The sequence below is a fragment of the Anoplopoma fimbria genome, chromosome 15, assembly GCF_027596085.1.
Source record: "Anoplopoma fimbria isolate UVic2021 breed Golden Eagle Sablefish chromosome 15, Afim_UVic_2022, whole genome shotgun sequence".
Classification (NCBI taxonomy): domain Eukaryota; kingdom Metazoa; phylum Chordata; class Actinopteri; order Perciformes; family Anoplopomatidae; genus Anoplopoma; species Anoplopoma fimbria.
In genome coordinates, this window is record NC_072463.1 from 21,983,674 (window position 1) to 21,998,853 (window position 15,180).

A 15,180-nucleotide genomic window follows, 5' to 3' on the forward strand; every position below is an offset into this window, starting at 1 on the left:
AAACACAAACACACAAACAGATATTGATCTCTGAAATCTTATCAACTCATTCCCTTTGCCCCTGTGCTGGGAATATACATCTGCACACTATCATTACTGTGTATTAAGGAGGTAAACTCCTTATGTACCAAAGAATACAAATTTAAATTGACATTACATTCATTTTGCAGGTGCCTTTGTCCAAAGCAACTTACAATAAGTGCATTCAAACTCAATAACAGCAAGAGTCAGATGGCATCAATAGAAATAACCAACAAATAAACAATTAAAAGTGCATGTGCAGACATTTCACAGCACTAGACATTACAGTGTACAGTACAGGATCATCTTAAACATTACAAGGTCAAATTAAATGTATTCTGACCATGCAAAACATCTCCTTTATCACAGCATCATGCATTTCAATGTCCACAATTAAATATTCATTCCTCATCTTCATTTCAGCTTAACAGCCAAACAGTGCAGGTCCAGTGGCTCTCCTGAATCAATTTGTGTCAGGATTAATGGAGGACAAAAGGGAGATAAGCTTTGTGAGACAACAATCGAAAAGGGGGCACTGTCGGTCGCTCCTGATTTAAGTCACAAAGGAAATACACATTCCTGTACTCAGTACCTCTGGGAGGCACTCAGTCAGGCTCTTGAGCTGTATCTCTCAGCTCATCCACACACATTTAATTTAACCCAGGGTTAAACATTTACCAGGCAGCAGGCTTTGACTGAATCTGCACCTCTGCTGCACTGTGAATCCATATCAGCCTCTTTGACAGTCGTCCAAACTCCCCGAGCAACTGTGCAAATTCCCAGGGTTGGTTGCATCTCCTCTGACACCACAAGAGACGGGTGGAAAGCCTCTCCGGCATTTGAACTAGCTGTGCTAAAGAACTAGAGTGATGGAAGGACAAAAGAGTATCTTTAGATTCTGCTCTGTTTTGCCTAAATGAGACAATTAAGGTCACAATCTTGTATCTCGATTCTCAAATTATTTATAGTGTCTGCAGAGTTTTAAGAGAATGACGAGTCGACTCTACAGTTTGGTGTAGAGGAAATAATAAAGTGCAACCAGCATCATGTGTAGAGTGATCTGTGGGTATCCTCTTGTGAATGCTAATGGCGGGGCAGTGAGTTCTGTCCGTGTAACTCAATGATAGTGTCTGTTCCTCCCAGAGGGAATAGTTCAGACAGACGCAGAGTGGAGCTTTCACATCCATCTCGTTCATCCATCTTCCTGGCTGGATGGAAATTTAGACATACGGGAAAGCTAATCGTGTAAAATCAGAACTGCTGTATACAGCAACAAAGAACACGGAGAGCACGTCATAAATATAATGTAGAAATGGAAGCGTATCCTCTTCTCTATGACTGATCAATACTCAAACCAGGGGAAACATTTTACATCTAAAAAATATCAATGATAGATGACAGAATTAGGCTGATTAGGTTAGCCCAAAGATTAGTATGTGACTGACATCAGTTGAACCTCTATGATAAGTCTTTGCCTTATTGGCCTATTGATTTTCTGCTAAAAGTCACCTTGAAACAAAAGCTGGTTATCTGCCATTAATCTTAATCCGTTCACTTTATCGGAGAAAAGCATCAATGAACACCAGAGCTGTTTTATATTGCCCAATTCACAATGACATTTTAAAGAATAGTTAGACATTTTTGGTAATATATTTGGGAAATATGCTAACGCACAAAACCCCTGTGAAAGTACAATGATTTTTGTAATTACAGGAAAGAGAGTGGATGAAACACAACAAAGGGCCACGGGTCAGGATCGGCTCAGGGCCACTGCCAAGGTCACCTCCACCGGGTGTGCTAGAGGTCACCCCTCCACTTTGATTTTTGCACAGATTAAACAAACATGATAATTTATTGAGCTTTCGAGGGGCAGGTCTTTGTGCTAACATAAGCTAATCGGCTGCTCACTCTGGCTCGTTTATGAGCAAATAATAATAACAAAAAAAAAATTCACTGTCAATTCAACTGTAACTATATACATGATTATCAACAAAATATAATTTTGACATTAAAATTTTAGGTCAATAAGTATATGTAAAATCAGCCTCCTTAAATTCTGCCATGCTTTCTTTTAATCCCCCTGAGTCCTCCATTGTGTGTCCACTTTGCATGCTTCCTTGGTTTGTGCAGTGCTGCCGAACTTTGGTGCACTGGCCATGGAGTGACTCTCATCTAATTCCAGTTTGGGAAAACATAAAACTTATGTCTGAATTTACCTATGATGTTAGTATTTTTCTGTTTTTGTTGCCATATACAATCGAAAAATACAAATAAAAGGCAAGTGATTACATGGAATAGATGGAAATCAAAAGTCTCATGGAACATAAACCTTTTTGATCCTGGAAGTTATTTTTATTAAAGCACCCTGACGGAGACAAATGCACCGGCCATATTAATTGAGAGAGATGACCTGAGACAAAATACATTTGAAAAACCAAAATAGAAAAGACAAATAAAAGCATTAAGATACATAAGGTCGTACTGTAAGAGAGGGAAAATGAACGGTTACCTCGCCCTTCAGCCAACTGTGGGCAGAAAATGACACAATGAGCTGACAGAGCTTGTGTTTCTGCCACTGAAATAGATGGTGGTCACGGCTTTGACTCCACACTTTCCAAATGTATTGTTGACGTGGGAAAAAGGACGGGCATGTGTGTTTCTACACACAGCGGTCTAGTTGGGTAAAGCATGTAACTGATGCGGGATGTAACTACTACAATCCTCCTCTCCTCTCTGTGCTGGACAATGCTGTGAAATAAAGAGAACACCGTGGCCAGCATAATGTCAGGGGCCCTTCACTGCCTCATTTATTATTAATGTAGAGTAGTATAAGCCTGTCTCTTAGATATTGCACTACACTCATTCACAGGATGCTTCAACTTTAAAAGGAAGTCTTTACACGGACATTCCCAGTAACCCAAGGATGGGATTTGTCAATGAGAGAGAGCATATTGATTGTCTTAACAAACAGCTCCCGCAGGTTGTGCTGCTGGACTATTTTTAAGTGATGATGATAATGTGCTCCCAGAGAAATCCCAGTGGGATTGCAGAAACCATTAAAACAGTCTGCTTGCTAAGTAAGCTTTCTGTGTCTGCAGCCTTTGCTAAACCAAGATGGAAAGGAAGAGATGGGAGGGGAAGAAAAACAGTGCATTACGAGTCATACCATGTTTTATAGACATAGTTGTGGTAAATAATCACTGTTTTTTCCATCTCTATGACGTATTTCAGAAAGCCCCGTCCACTGACCCCCAAACAAAAAGACACTTCCTGTCCGATCTGTAAAGAGAAAGGCTGCATGTCCCTGGAGGAGTAAGCCTGAGTGCAAAACATGAACTACTGACTATATAAGGAGCTTATGGACTTTGTCACCACAATATACAGATCAGCCATACAGCCGGGATTATAAACAAATGTGAGTCACACCATGATGGGGAGTATTTTTAAGAGGGAAAAAAGACAGAAGAAAAGGAAGAGAAATGCGAAGTTATCACACGTGTGTACACTTGTGAGCTGCCCGGCCTTCATTATGAATGAGTGGGAACCTCCGGTAGCTCATCCACTCATTCACATACTGCTTCAGCCTTTTAAATAGATTAGCGGAGGCTTTGTCTCGCCCTGCACTTTCTCAACGTTCCCTTTTCTCTGAGCTCTTTAGGTTGAGTATCAGTCTGTGAGAGAGGCGGTGAGGAAGGGGATGGGGTTGCCATGACGATGCCAACTTAACGAACTGTGTCTCTCTCTCTCTTGTGATTGTGGGTTTAATTGGATATCGTAGAGGAAGAACAAAAAACACAGTTGAGTGGATTGACATGAATGCAACAAAGCTTTGTCTCCCTAGCTGACTTAAAGTCATACTCTTTCTCTCTTTGAGTAGTTATGAATGATTAATGGTGATTATATAAGAGCTGTAGTACATGAGGTGCATGGTGAGCGTTTCAGAGAGCGTGTAGTGATCTAGTCCATTGAGGAAGAGAGAAGGGACCTCTTGGCATAAATAAATAACCTACTATATCCACCATCCAGCAACATATGCTTTCAAATGAAAAGTTATGTATATCTGCAATTCATTATTGTGAAGAGATAATCAGTGATTACACTTACTGCATGTTTCTTTCTCTGCTCAATAATTTAAGTTACTTTGGCCAATAAAAATGTTTATTTCATGGAATCCTTTTGCAGTCAATATGATGTGCAGTCTTGAAGAAAAAAAATGCTTGGTTAAACAATTTTATATTTTTTCCTCACAGGCAGCCACATATATATAGCCTACACACTCAAAATGCACAGAGTAATTCTTCCACACAGTCAAATTGCTTTGCATTGCTTTACAGTTAAATGTAGAAGGTTTTGACAGAAACTTGTTTAAGACAAGAAGTGCCTGTAAAGTGTTAGTGTGATGCACAATTGCAAGCTCTATTACAACTGGGACTGCAAGCACAAAAAATCATTTGAGAAATATAAAAAGGTAATGCTGCAAAAGCACATACTGCTGATGAGAAACAATCCTGAGTGACACACAAACTTGGCTGTGAAATAAACAAATATTGATTCTCGAGCATAAGCCGGGGATATTGTAACCTCTCTTCTTGTATTGTACATACCTTACTTTACAAAACGAGCCTCTTGAATTAACACAACTGAAGGATTGCGGTCAGATGGATTGTCATCAGTGTGTGAGTGTTGCCCTCTATTGGCTGCTGTGCCTTGCTGCAAATTTTCTTTAAAAAAAGCCATAACCAGGTTATTTAAGTGTAAAATCTTAGATTGCAAAGAATGATCACAACTTCAGAGGAATAGTGTAGACTTTATGATTAAAAAATAAATCATAGCAAAAGTTTAAACTTACAAAATATATAGTTTAATGATTCATAAATATGCCAAACAAATATTCTGTGCATGTCCTTAACCTTTAATCCTTAATTTATGGAAATATTTGTTTCACAGAATTTATTGAGGAAATACCAACCATATACATATTTACTAAACTGTATCTAAGTAGGGTTCTGAGGGGAACATTCTGTAAACCACCAGATGGTGCTGATAGTTAGTGATGAATAAAAGACTGCATCAAGTTAAACTTGTAACAATTCAGACAACAAACAACTATCTGATTGATCCCAATAGATGGATTCTCAAACACAAAATGTAGTGCTCACTTTGACCTGTCTTTGCAGCAACTTCATTTTCATACCTTGCCCTGCACTATATTTCCATTGCCAATTGAAATGTATGTTATTGATATAGCCCAATATCAAAAATCCCAAATTTGCCTCAAAGGGATTAAAACAAATTCATGATGCAGTGCAATCAATAATATGCAGGTCAAGGTAATATTCTGGCTGAGTTTATGTTTCTTCTTTTGCCTTACAAAGACAGTATTTTCAACAATATGTAGTGCATCTTTGACACAATAAACAAACTGCATTGGTGTCCTATGGCCTATTCACAAAAAACATCTAATTGTGCAGCATTATAGGCGTTGTGTCCGTGTCTAGATTTTTAAATGCATGCACAATGTCAAAATGCTGGAGTGCGTGGTCCCCATTTACAAAGAGTTACTGATCTCTTTATTTCATTCATCTGGAATACCAGCCCAGAGACAGGCCTCGCTGTTCACTTTAAACAGCCATCACTGGTCTCATTGTAGTCGTTTCCTCAAATGAATCCTGGCAAATGGCCCCCCTTACATCACACATTTCTCCTTCATGTGTGGAATGCTATAAATGTGAGAGGGGTGGGGCCGCAGTTCAGTTCAGATTCAATTTGCCCCGAGGACTGTAAATCAAGACCCACTTCCATTTACAAAGAGGGATTGGCTGATGGACCTCCCTTCCCTCCTCTGATTGGTCAACATATATGGTTGTGGGCGGGGCCTCCGAGCTCTCCACTTCATTGTCGTCAAAGAGCCCCTGCTACCAAGATAGTTCACGTCCCACTCTGCTACGACGTCAACCATTGTCTCATTCGCGAACAAGCGTAACGTTACACACATGTTAAACATGGATGAGTGGACACACAAGAAGTCAGCTAATAGGAATGGACAATTTATTTTCATGTAAAAAAGCTTACACAAAAAAATACCACGTAAGGTAACAACGGAAACGCCCGGTAAGTTCTTTAGACACGCTTAAAAACGATACATTGAGGATGTTTTTTTATCAGAAGTTTAGACTGCTAACACCTTAAATGTCCCCACTCGTGCTTACTTAAATACGAATAGAAAAAAAAAAAGCTTTGTGTGAGAAACTCCACCTCCTAGCTTAAAAAAAAAAAAAAATACGACTTCCTGTGTCCCGAACTGACGTAGAGAAAGTGGTCAAGCGGGGGATCATCTCGTCGCGGTTGTGTAGTCTTTGATGGATGTGAGCTGTGGATGACAACCGTCCAGCCCGTCGCATCAACAGCAGCAGCGGCATCATCAGACTGTCTATCACCGCCGAGGGGAGCGACGCGACCCGGAGGAAGGAAGGAGAGAGAGGAAGAGGAAGAGAAAGAGGATTTACGGACACCAACACCGACCAAGCATGGCTACCCAAACGACTGCATCATGCACTGGGTCCACTCTGTTGCAGCCAATCAGCGACATCATCAATCTCCCTGTTGACCAGGTATGTGACACATGAACACACGAACCCTCCTCTGTGTGTGTGTGTGTGTGTGTGTGTGTGTGTGTGTGTGTGTGTGTGTGTGTGTGTGTGTGTGTGTGTGTGTGTGTGTGTGTGTGTGTGTGTGTGTGTGTGTGTGTGTGTGTGTGTGTGTGTGTGTGTGTGTGTGCAGCGCTGCGCATCACCGCCTAGCCTTCATGCATTGCGGGTTTACTGCAAACGAGTGCACACCATCCCTGGTAGTGTTTCACTACAGCTAATGCCTTTTGTCTCTCCCACATCGATGCCCAGAGTCTAATCCAGGGGTCCGAAAACCCCCCGAGAGCCTTTTGATCTGCTTTGCATCAGATCACCACTATAATCTGGATTAAATAGTTAGATTTTATTTTTTCCCCCTCTAACATTCAGTTGAAGTTAGCCCTGGGATAGTGTTGAAGTAACGTTAGGCCGCAATGACACATTTTCCCTCATTGCTAAGAAACAGACAACACAATCTAGGTTATGTAAAATGAAAAAGATCATTGCTCACCACACCTTAACATTTACATTACAGTCATTTAGCAGACGCTTTTATCCAAAGCGACTTACAATAAGTGTATTCAACATAGAGAACTACTAGTCACCAGAAGTCATAAGTGCATCTCCTTTCTTAAACAAGCATCTAAAAGCATAAACCAGAGCAAAAGTACAGAAACAAACTAATACGAATACAATAAGTGCAACTAACTAGTTAGATTTCCCCCCCTAACATTCAGTTGAAGTTAGCCCTGGGATAGTGTTGAAGTGACGTTAGGCCGCAATGACACATTTCCCTCATTGCTAAGAAACAGACAACACAATCTAGGTTATGTAAAATGAAAAAGATCATTGCTCGTTTGTCATGATAGGGGTCACCACACCTTAACATTTACATTACAGTCATTTAGCAGATGCTTTTATCATCATTATTCAACATAGAGAACTACTAGTCACCAGAAGTCATAAGTGCATCTCCTTTCTTAAACAAGCATCTAAGAGCAAAAGTACAGTGCAGAAACAAACTAATACGAATACAATAAGTGCAACAAACTAGTTAGATTGTTCCCCCCAACATTCACTTGAAGTTAGGGGGATAGTGTTAAAGTAACGTTAGGCCGCAATGACACATTTTCCTCATTGCTAAAGAACCTCATTGCTAATAAACAGACAACAAAATCTAACTAGATTATGTAAAATGGTCAAGATCATTGCTCATTTGTCATGTCAGTGGTCACCACACCTTCTCTTTCAGCTTTAGCATTGTTAAGCAGCGCTGTAATGGGTGGAGTAACCTCTGTAGGCTTAGATTAGTCTGGAGTTATGGGATTATACTAGCTAGTGATTGCAAAATATGTGTGACATTTTTTTTTTGCATTTAAACTTTCACAGAGACGACACCTACACCACATCACGTGCATGTATGCAAAGGACATTTCCATACCAATTACTTCATAGTTCACCAGAGCCTGTGGTTGAGTGTGGAAGCGTCTAATCATGTCAGCACGAATCAGGGTGTGTTTGGAGAGGTTTCTATGGAAAAACGCAAACATGAGGTGGCACTGTGGTTTGTTGGAGAAAATTCAGAAATGTCCCGGGTTAACAATAGTGGTATCGTCCAATTACATTGGGATTTTACTTGTGTTAAGATGGTGGAATCTTAAATTCCCCTCCATTGCTTGTCCTGGTACCTACAATGTGTCAGCCACATACTTGCATGTATTGTTTTTGTTGTAAGGACATGTAGTGTCTCTTGTACTTTCCAGCTTAGTATGAACACCAGTGAATCAGCTGTCATGTCCCTTTAATTGCCCAAATCAGTATGAGTAACAGTTTCTCGTAAAGAGCCGCAATAGTTTTTTTTAATCTCACAAATGGACTTATTTTTTTTATGCTGGCATCATTTTACTGTGCATCTTTGCCCTGTGTCATCAGTGGCAGAATCACTTGCTTGTCTCTTTACTCTTTTCCTTATCAGCATGAGGTCACATACAGAAGAGCCTATTTCTTTCTCCTGCCAAGCTTTCTTACATGTAAGGCTCATGACTCACTCCTCTCCTCCCACTGGACCTCAGCAAAGCCTTGTTGTGCACATTTGAGATTAGGAATGTGTGTTTAGAAGGTTGTTTCTATTCTCAACTGTGATAGTAAACGTTTGCATGTGAAATCAAATCAAAAAGTGTTGGTGGTTCACAAGTCTTTCCACCACTTTTCTACTGGTACATTTGAAATGTAATCAAAAATGTGCTAATGAAATGTGTGCTCATGTGAACCTATGAGCCTGTTTATCAGACCACAATGTACACAGTGCCTGACCTCTTGGCTCTTGTTGTTGATCAAACAACAAACCCCTCAGACCATCTTTCATCTCCCCCTACCTGCATGTGCAGACCGGAATGTTTTATGTCTCACATGAAGCGTCCAGCCCGTGTTAGGAATGTTGCTCTGTGATGACTAACTTTTCAAAGTGACATGCTCTGCTTTCTCTCATAAACACATTCTCTAAACTTGGCAAGGAGATCAAGTACATCCATCCCTGTGCCTCTAAAAAAATGAAACAACCTGTACAGTGTTTGAAATACTAGTATACTTATTAGAATTATTATCATAATGTAACGTTTGTAACTGGGTTGAAGATAACCTTAATAAAAGGACATACAGCCAACACGTATGTGCGATGAAACCTGTGTTTTGGTTAGGCTGCTGCATCTACAGAGCATATCGCTTTCTAACTCCACACGATTACATCGTTAGCATGAGGCTAACCCATAGTGTTACATTACTAAGGTTGCTACCGAATAGGTATTAGCAACATTGCTAATTCTGATAATTTGCTTAAGCATGGTACCACAATTATCAACAATAGTTTATAAACGCTCTAAAGCATTTTTTATGTCTAGACACTCATCACACCCTTTACATGTTATCATTGTAACTCTGAGGAGGAGTCACATACTGTCTTTTGTTTATTGAAATATTTGAATTGACTGTCAGAGATACTCTCCTGTTTGTGCTTAGTTGTTTCTCTCTATTTGAATGCTACTGGCTGAGTAAGAGAAACTATAATAGTACAAAAGAGACATAGACACCGCTTTGTTGGACAGGTGTCGCCCTTGTGACAATGTGCTTTGTTAGCTTCCTGCCAACTGGGGGGCAAACTGTGCCAGGGCTGCTGTCAAAACCACTGAAATCAATACAGCCACTCAGATACAGTATGATCTGTGTGGCCCCACCGACACTGATCTTTATAGAGCTGCTATAGTGTGTGTGGCTCCTCACTGTATGTTGGGCTGTATGTATCCCATGGGAGACACATGCTTGTGCACTGGCCTGTGTCAGAGCTATAATGGGAGCTGTGAAATTTGAACTGACACTCTTAGTTCTCCTTCTCTCTTCTTCTCTCTCCTTTCCTTTCTCTCTCTATCACACACAGCCTGTCCCCTCTCAGTATCACGCTGGCACTACTTTGACTAAGTCCTGCCTTACAGTTTTGTGCACCTACACAAACACTATGTTGACCTCTCAGGTCCAGGGGTTCTGGCATGAGAAATGTGATGTTTAGGCTCAAATTACACATCCTGATCCCCAGCTGTGTCTGGCCCACATTTGGTTGTATTGAGCTCTTTTCATCTGCTTGTCATAGACCTTGTGGCGTGAAGGCCATGCACAGTATGAAGTGCTGCTCTTAGTCTTGAATACGTTCACCTGACAGTGTTCATCAAGAATGTCCTTGACATTTTACTGCATCATATCTGGCTCTCCCCCCCATCGCTACATTAAACACCCACACTCACTATGAAATCTCCAGTGGCCTTGAAAAATAATCACCACATGGCACACATAGATGTGTACTGCTGTTTTCTAACTATATATGCATGGCAGTTTGTTCTGATCTCAATCCCTGCAGGACTTAGCATAGTATTATTACTCATTCATTGTAATAATACTATGCTATAATAATAGTAATACTTTAACACACAATTAAGCAGAGCTGTCTTTCAGATTAGCAGTTTTCCGGGGCAGCTTGTGACTGAATCAGGTCCTATTTCTTGGGTGGAAAGTTTGCTCTCACTGTTGACACCGGTAGGCTTTTCTTTTCATGCTGACATCATTTGCGTTGCGTGCAAGGTTTGATTTCAGGTCCAGTTTTGTTCCCCCCCAGAATAATGCATCCAACAGGCCAAGGCGTCATACAGCATAATATCGGATTTCAGACTGAAATTTGGACACCAGTTGACTTTTATAGCTTCATGCCTTGCAGTCATCAAGTGTTGGCTGGTTCCAAACATTGTGCTATTTATGACACAAAATCAGAAACAGCCCTACTACATGACTCAAGCCATCCATCTGAAATGTAAGAAACCTGTATACTTCATTTAATACATCAAAATAAGGCTAGAAGACTAGGTTAGTAAGGTTTTTTTATATATACCCTTTGCTGCTGTAATCCAGTAAATTTCCCCACTGTGGGACTAATAAAGGATGATCTTATCTTATCTTATCTTATCTTATCTTATCTTTTTTTTCTCTTCAAGTAAAACATCAACATTTAGCTATTCATTGTTTATTGATCTTGAAAGGTTTGTTTCCTCTGAGAGAGGACTTTTGTAACTCATTTGTAGCATCAGATGTGAAGTCCTGCCCCAGCTGCAGCTGTTTCAATAAGCAGCAGCTGGGCTCCTGTCGAATCTCACCACTGGCTTTTTTCACACGTATACAATGAGGCTTAACAACTTGCTGTCTGTGAGCTGCTCTTCATTGTCTTTGTGTGACTGATACACGCCCTTCTTTATTGTCGGTTGAGATGGTATACTGTATCTTTTGTTGGATGTATTGAATGCTCTAGATTAAGGTGGTTTGACCTGATAAGCTGATGTCAATGATGGGTTTTAACACTGAAATGTAAGGTTTCTTTGTTGCCAGGGTTATTTCTTTGACATAATCATAAATGTTAAATATTTACTGGATTTGGATCTGTAGAGACTTTTGGATGATGTAATGTTTTTAGTGTCATCAATGACCTTAAAACATCTCGTCAGCTGAAAAATTGTTGACAAGAGTGAGGTGGTACTGTACTGGCTATATTTGACAAAGACATTTCAACCTCTTGAAACTGAAAAACTATGTCCTGTAGCTGCCAGATTTCTCTCTCTTGTGTTTCATTATTACATGACAAAACAAAAGAAAATATAAACTAATTCAAGTTTTTGTTTTTTAATCCTAAATTTGTCAATTTAGGAGTAGGCGGTAAACAAGCATGCTGGTTTTGTAGCTCATACATAATGGCAGTGTACCAACGATGTCTAAGGATGCAGTTATGAGTACCAGCGCCCAGTGTACAGGCGGTGCTGCCGTGTGTCCTGCTTGCTGTACAATTGGTCTTCTGTTTATGTGACATATTGGATTGCAGTTTGGTACAGTCAACGGCCACGTCTTTTTATCACGATAACAAGCCCCCTTTTGTTGTTGCTGCCGCATCTTCAGCCAGGCCATTGTACTGTAGGCTTCTGAGCCCACACTGTGCTGAGGGTTTGACTCCCAGCTTTCCCTTCATTCCCTGCTATCAGCGACACGTCTCACACTGGAACACACCAAATGTCTAGGTTAAAATGAGTTTCGCTCTCAAAAAATCTGAATATGTAGTGCTAATGTTAACATTTTATTTTCAAGGAGTGGATTTTTCTAGGAGGTGGTAAGGTTTTGGGGAGCTTTGCCTGAAGAGTGCCAACTTGGCTCCCCTCTGAGGTCCCCTGCTGCTAGCTGAGTCCCCAAAGCCCCTGGCTTGGGACCGCTCAGCTGGTCTTACTTTTAAGCCCTTGGGTCTTGTCAGAGTTTCACTACCTCCCCTTTGTCTTTAATTGTCTCTCTCTGGGGAGTCTTATGCCTCCAATTGATTTCTTTCCCCTCAGCTCTCCCTAATGGAGCGCTGCTGGCTGCTGCCATTATTACAGTACGAAATCAACACAAGCATGTGTGATTCCTCCTGGGGAATATGGAAAGAATGGCCTATGTTGTTAACATTACTGGGTGTTTGACAACAGGCGGCACAGTAGTAGTCACAAGCAGGCAGATCTTCATAAAGGTGGCTTTGACTTTATGATCATGTGTTTAGTGAGGCTTGACTGTGTGACATTTAATCCAGAGAAAAAGAAGCATTGATCATGGAGGGAGAGTCGCTGATGCAGTAAGAAGTCCAATACACATGTTTTAATTCAATAATTTCATTTGTATAGCCCAATATCACCAATCACATATTCTCCTTGGTTTTATCCATTGCCATATAATTCACCACTATGGTGCCCTTTTTTTGTGGCATTCTCTGCTGTCTAAAAACTGTCCTGCCTTTATTACAGCCTTGGACTTGCCTCTTCAGATGTTTCACCCGCAATGATGTAGGGTTCCACAATGTTTTTTTATTACCATTTTTATTCAAACATAAGGAGTGAGCCTCACAACATACTTAGATTTTTTTATTTATTTTTTATTTCCCCTCGGCTCAATTTATTTACCATTCTTATCCTGTATTGTTAGAGTTAAAGCATGATTGTGACTGCCTTGGGTGTGGGTTCTTTTTTTTTGGATCGAAAAAAACCACATGGTTGAGTTCGCCGGGTTGTCATACAGTAGATATAGATAGGTAGGGAAATCTGTGCATCTGTCAACCCTCTTCACTCTGAAGTGCTCTGCGTTGCCTCAAAAGTGGACACATGACTCGGCTTACTAACTCATTAGTTCCGTTGCTAATGGCGTGGAGTTATGAGGGTGGATTTTGTTTCCGTGCTAAAAAAGCCTGCCCCCTCGGCTTAGAGTACCAGTTTAATGTCTGCATGGCACAGCGCATAGTCGGCAGAGATAACTTATTTTCAGGGAATAATTTTAACAGCTTCAAATTACAGGCCAAGCAACGAGACGTATATGATGTTGTAGATTGAAGATAAATGCTAACAGGCAAGCCCAGCCTGGAAGATTTGCCTCTGGGTATGATAGGGCCGTCCCAATTCATTTGTATGTGTTTCTTACTTTGATAGTTGTTAGGCACTTTACAGAAATGTGTAAGCTCTTATGTTCAATTTCAGGCCAGGCCTCCAGTGTCTATGTCATCATGAGACTGAGGTCTATAATTTCTCTACAAAACTCTTATGTGAAACAGCTGCTCCTTCTCTGGTTTATTCACTGTGCTTGGCCAGGAGTCCAATGGGATGAAGGAGATGCATCCAATATAAATGAGAGGACATGAATATTTATCAGTGTGACTTTGCACTGTCACTTGTAATTCCACTGAGGTAAATCAGTAAGGCGTTAGGCTGGTTCACCTTCACAGGAACAGACTGACTCAGACACATTCCCCAAGCCTCTGCCACCTTACTGTTCAGTGGCTCTATGCTCCAATAAATAGTCAATCTGAGTATTGATCTTCCCTAACTACAAGTTGCGCTGTCATCTGAAAAGTTCTGCCACTAAATGCGGAGTTGATCCACGGTGATTACTCCTCAGGGCCTTCTGCCATTGAGTCCTTTGAACCTGGTCACCTGTGCAACAAACATATAAATACTATACAATCCATGCACAAAGGGGTGTACCACTCAATTCAAATAAAAATCACTAACATTTAGATCATCAAAAATGAGAGGCATGGAAAGTTGACTCGCAGAGCACTTTTCAAACACAGTGTAAATCAAATCAAATCAAAGACAAGAGAAAAGTGGTGTAGCGTTCTGAGTAAAGGCATGATCAGATATCAATTTAAAAACAACTGATTAAAGTCCAGTGTGAGATGGACAAATTAGGAGGACATATATACTTGTTTGGCAGTCACTCTGCTGTCATGAAGTCAACCCCAGCTGTTCTGTATTGAGCGAATTCTGTGAGTGTCTGTGTCAGATGTGTTTATTGAACATGATATTCTAAAAATGCCTTGCTGATTGTGTCCACTCAATGAGGTTTCAGCAGTTTCTATGACCCTTGGGTGTACGCCTGCTACTTCAGTGTTTCTGAGTTATATCTGCTGCTATTTTTAATATAGAAAGTGACAGCAATGCGGTAACAAGTCACCAAGGTGGTTTCAGTCTTACTGAAGGTTGTTTTGTGTTTTATTCAGTTCTGATACTTGAGCATTATTGTGAAGTTTTGAGTACAGATTTTTGCTATGGCTGATCAAAACTTACAACTGAGGTCTTGACTTCAGATTCTTGCCAGAATGCAGAAAGTAATTTGTGGAGATTTGCCTTTTAAACGTTGTCTCCTCGCTCTTAGCACAACATTGAGGACTTTTGCATATTCTGTGCTGTATCATAGCAACAGACGGCTTTCTTTTTTTCATCTAGGTAGTGGTTGCCAATGCTGGGAATATTCTGAGTTTCTACTCTTGAATCAATGCCATCCCCCCTCTACATACAAACTATTGTTACAAAGTCAGAAGTCACTGATCATAACTTTACTACTTTCGTAACACTCTTGTAAAACTGACATTTAGTTGGGATAGGGCAGAATTAGTGCTTCCTGTGGGATATGGTATGCTTGTATTGTTGAAGGTTGG

General features: G+C 40.5%; 1 protein-coding gene across 1 annotated transcript in view; it reads left to right on the forward strand.

The window, feature by feature from the left end:
- The first annotated feature begins 5,927 nt into the window (after positions 1–5,927).
- The window catches only part of mboat2a (membrane bound O-acyltransferase domain containing 2a), a 41,153-nt gene continuing 31,900 nt past the window's right edge, over positions 5,928–15,180 (forward strand). The window contains exons 1-2 of the mRNA XM_054613694.1: positions 5,928–6,132; positions 6,332–6,632. Coding sequence (XP_054469669.1) covers positions 6,549–6,632 — 84 coding nt within the window. The 5' untranslated portion in view covers positions 5,928–6,132; positions 6,332–6,548. The remainder of the gene's footprint in view (positions 6,133–6,331; positions 6,633–15,180) is intronic.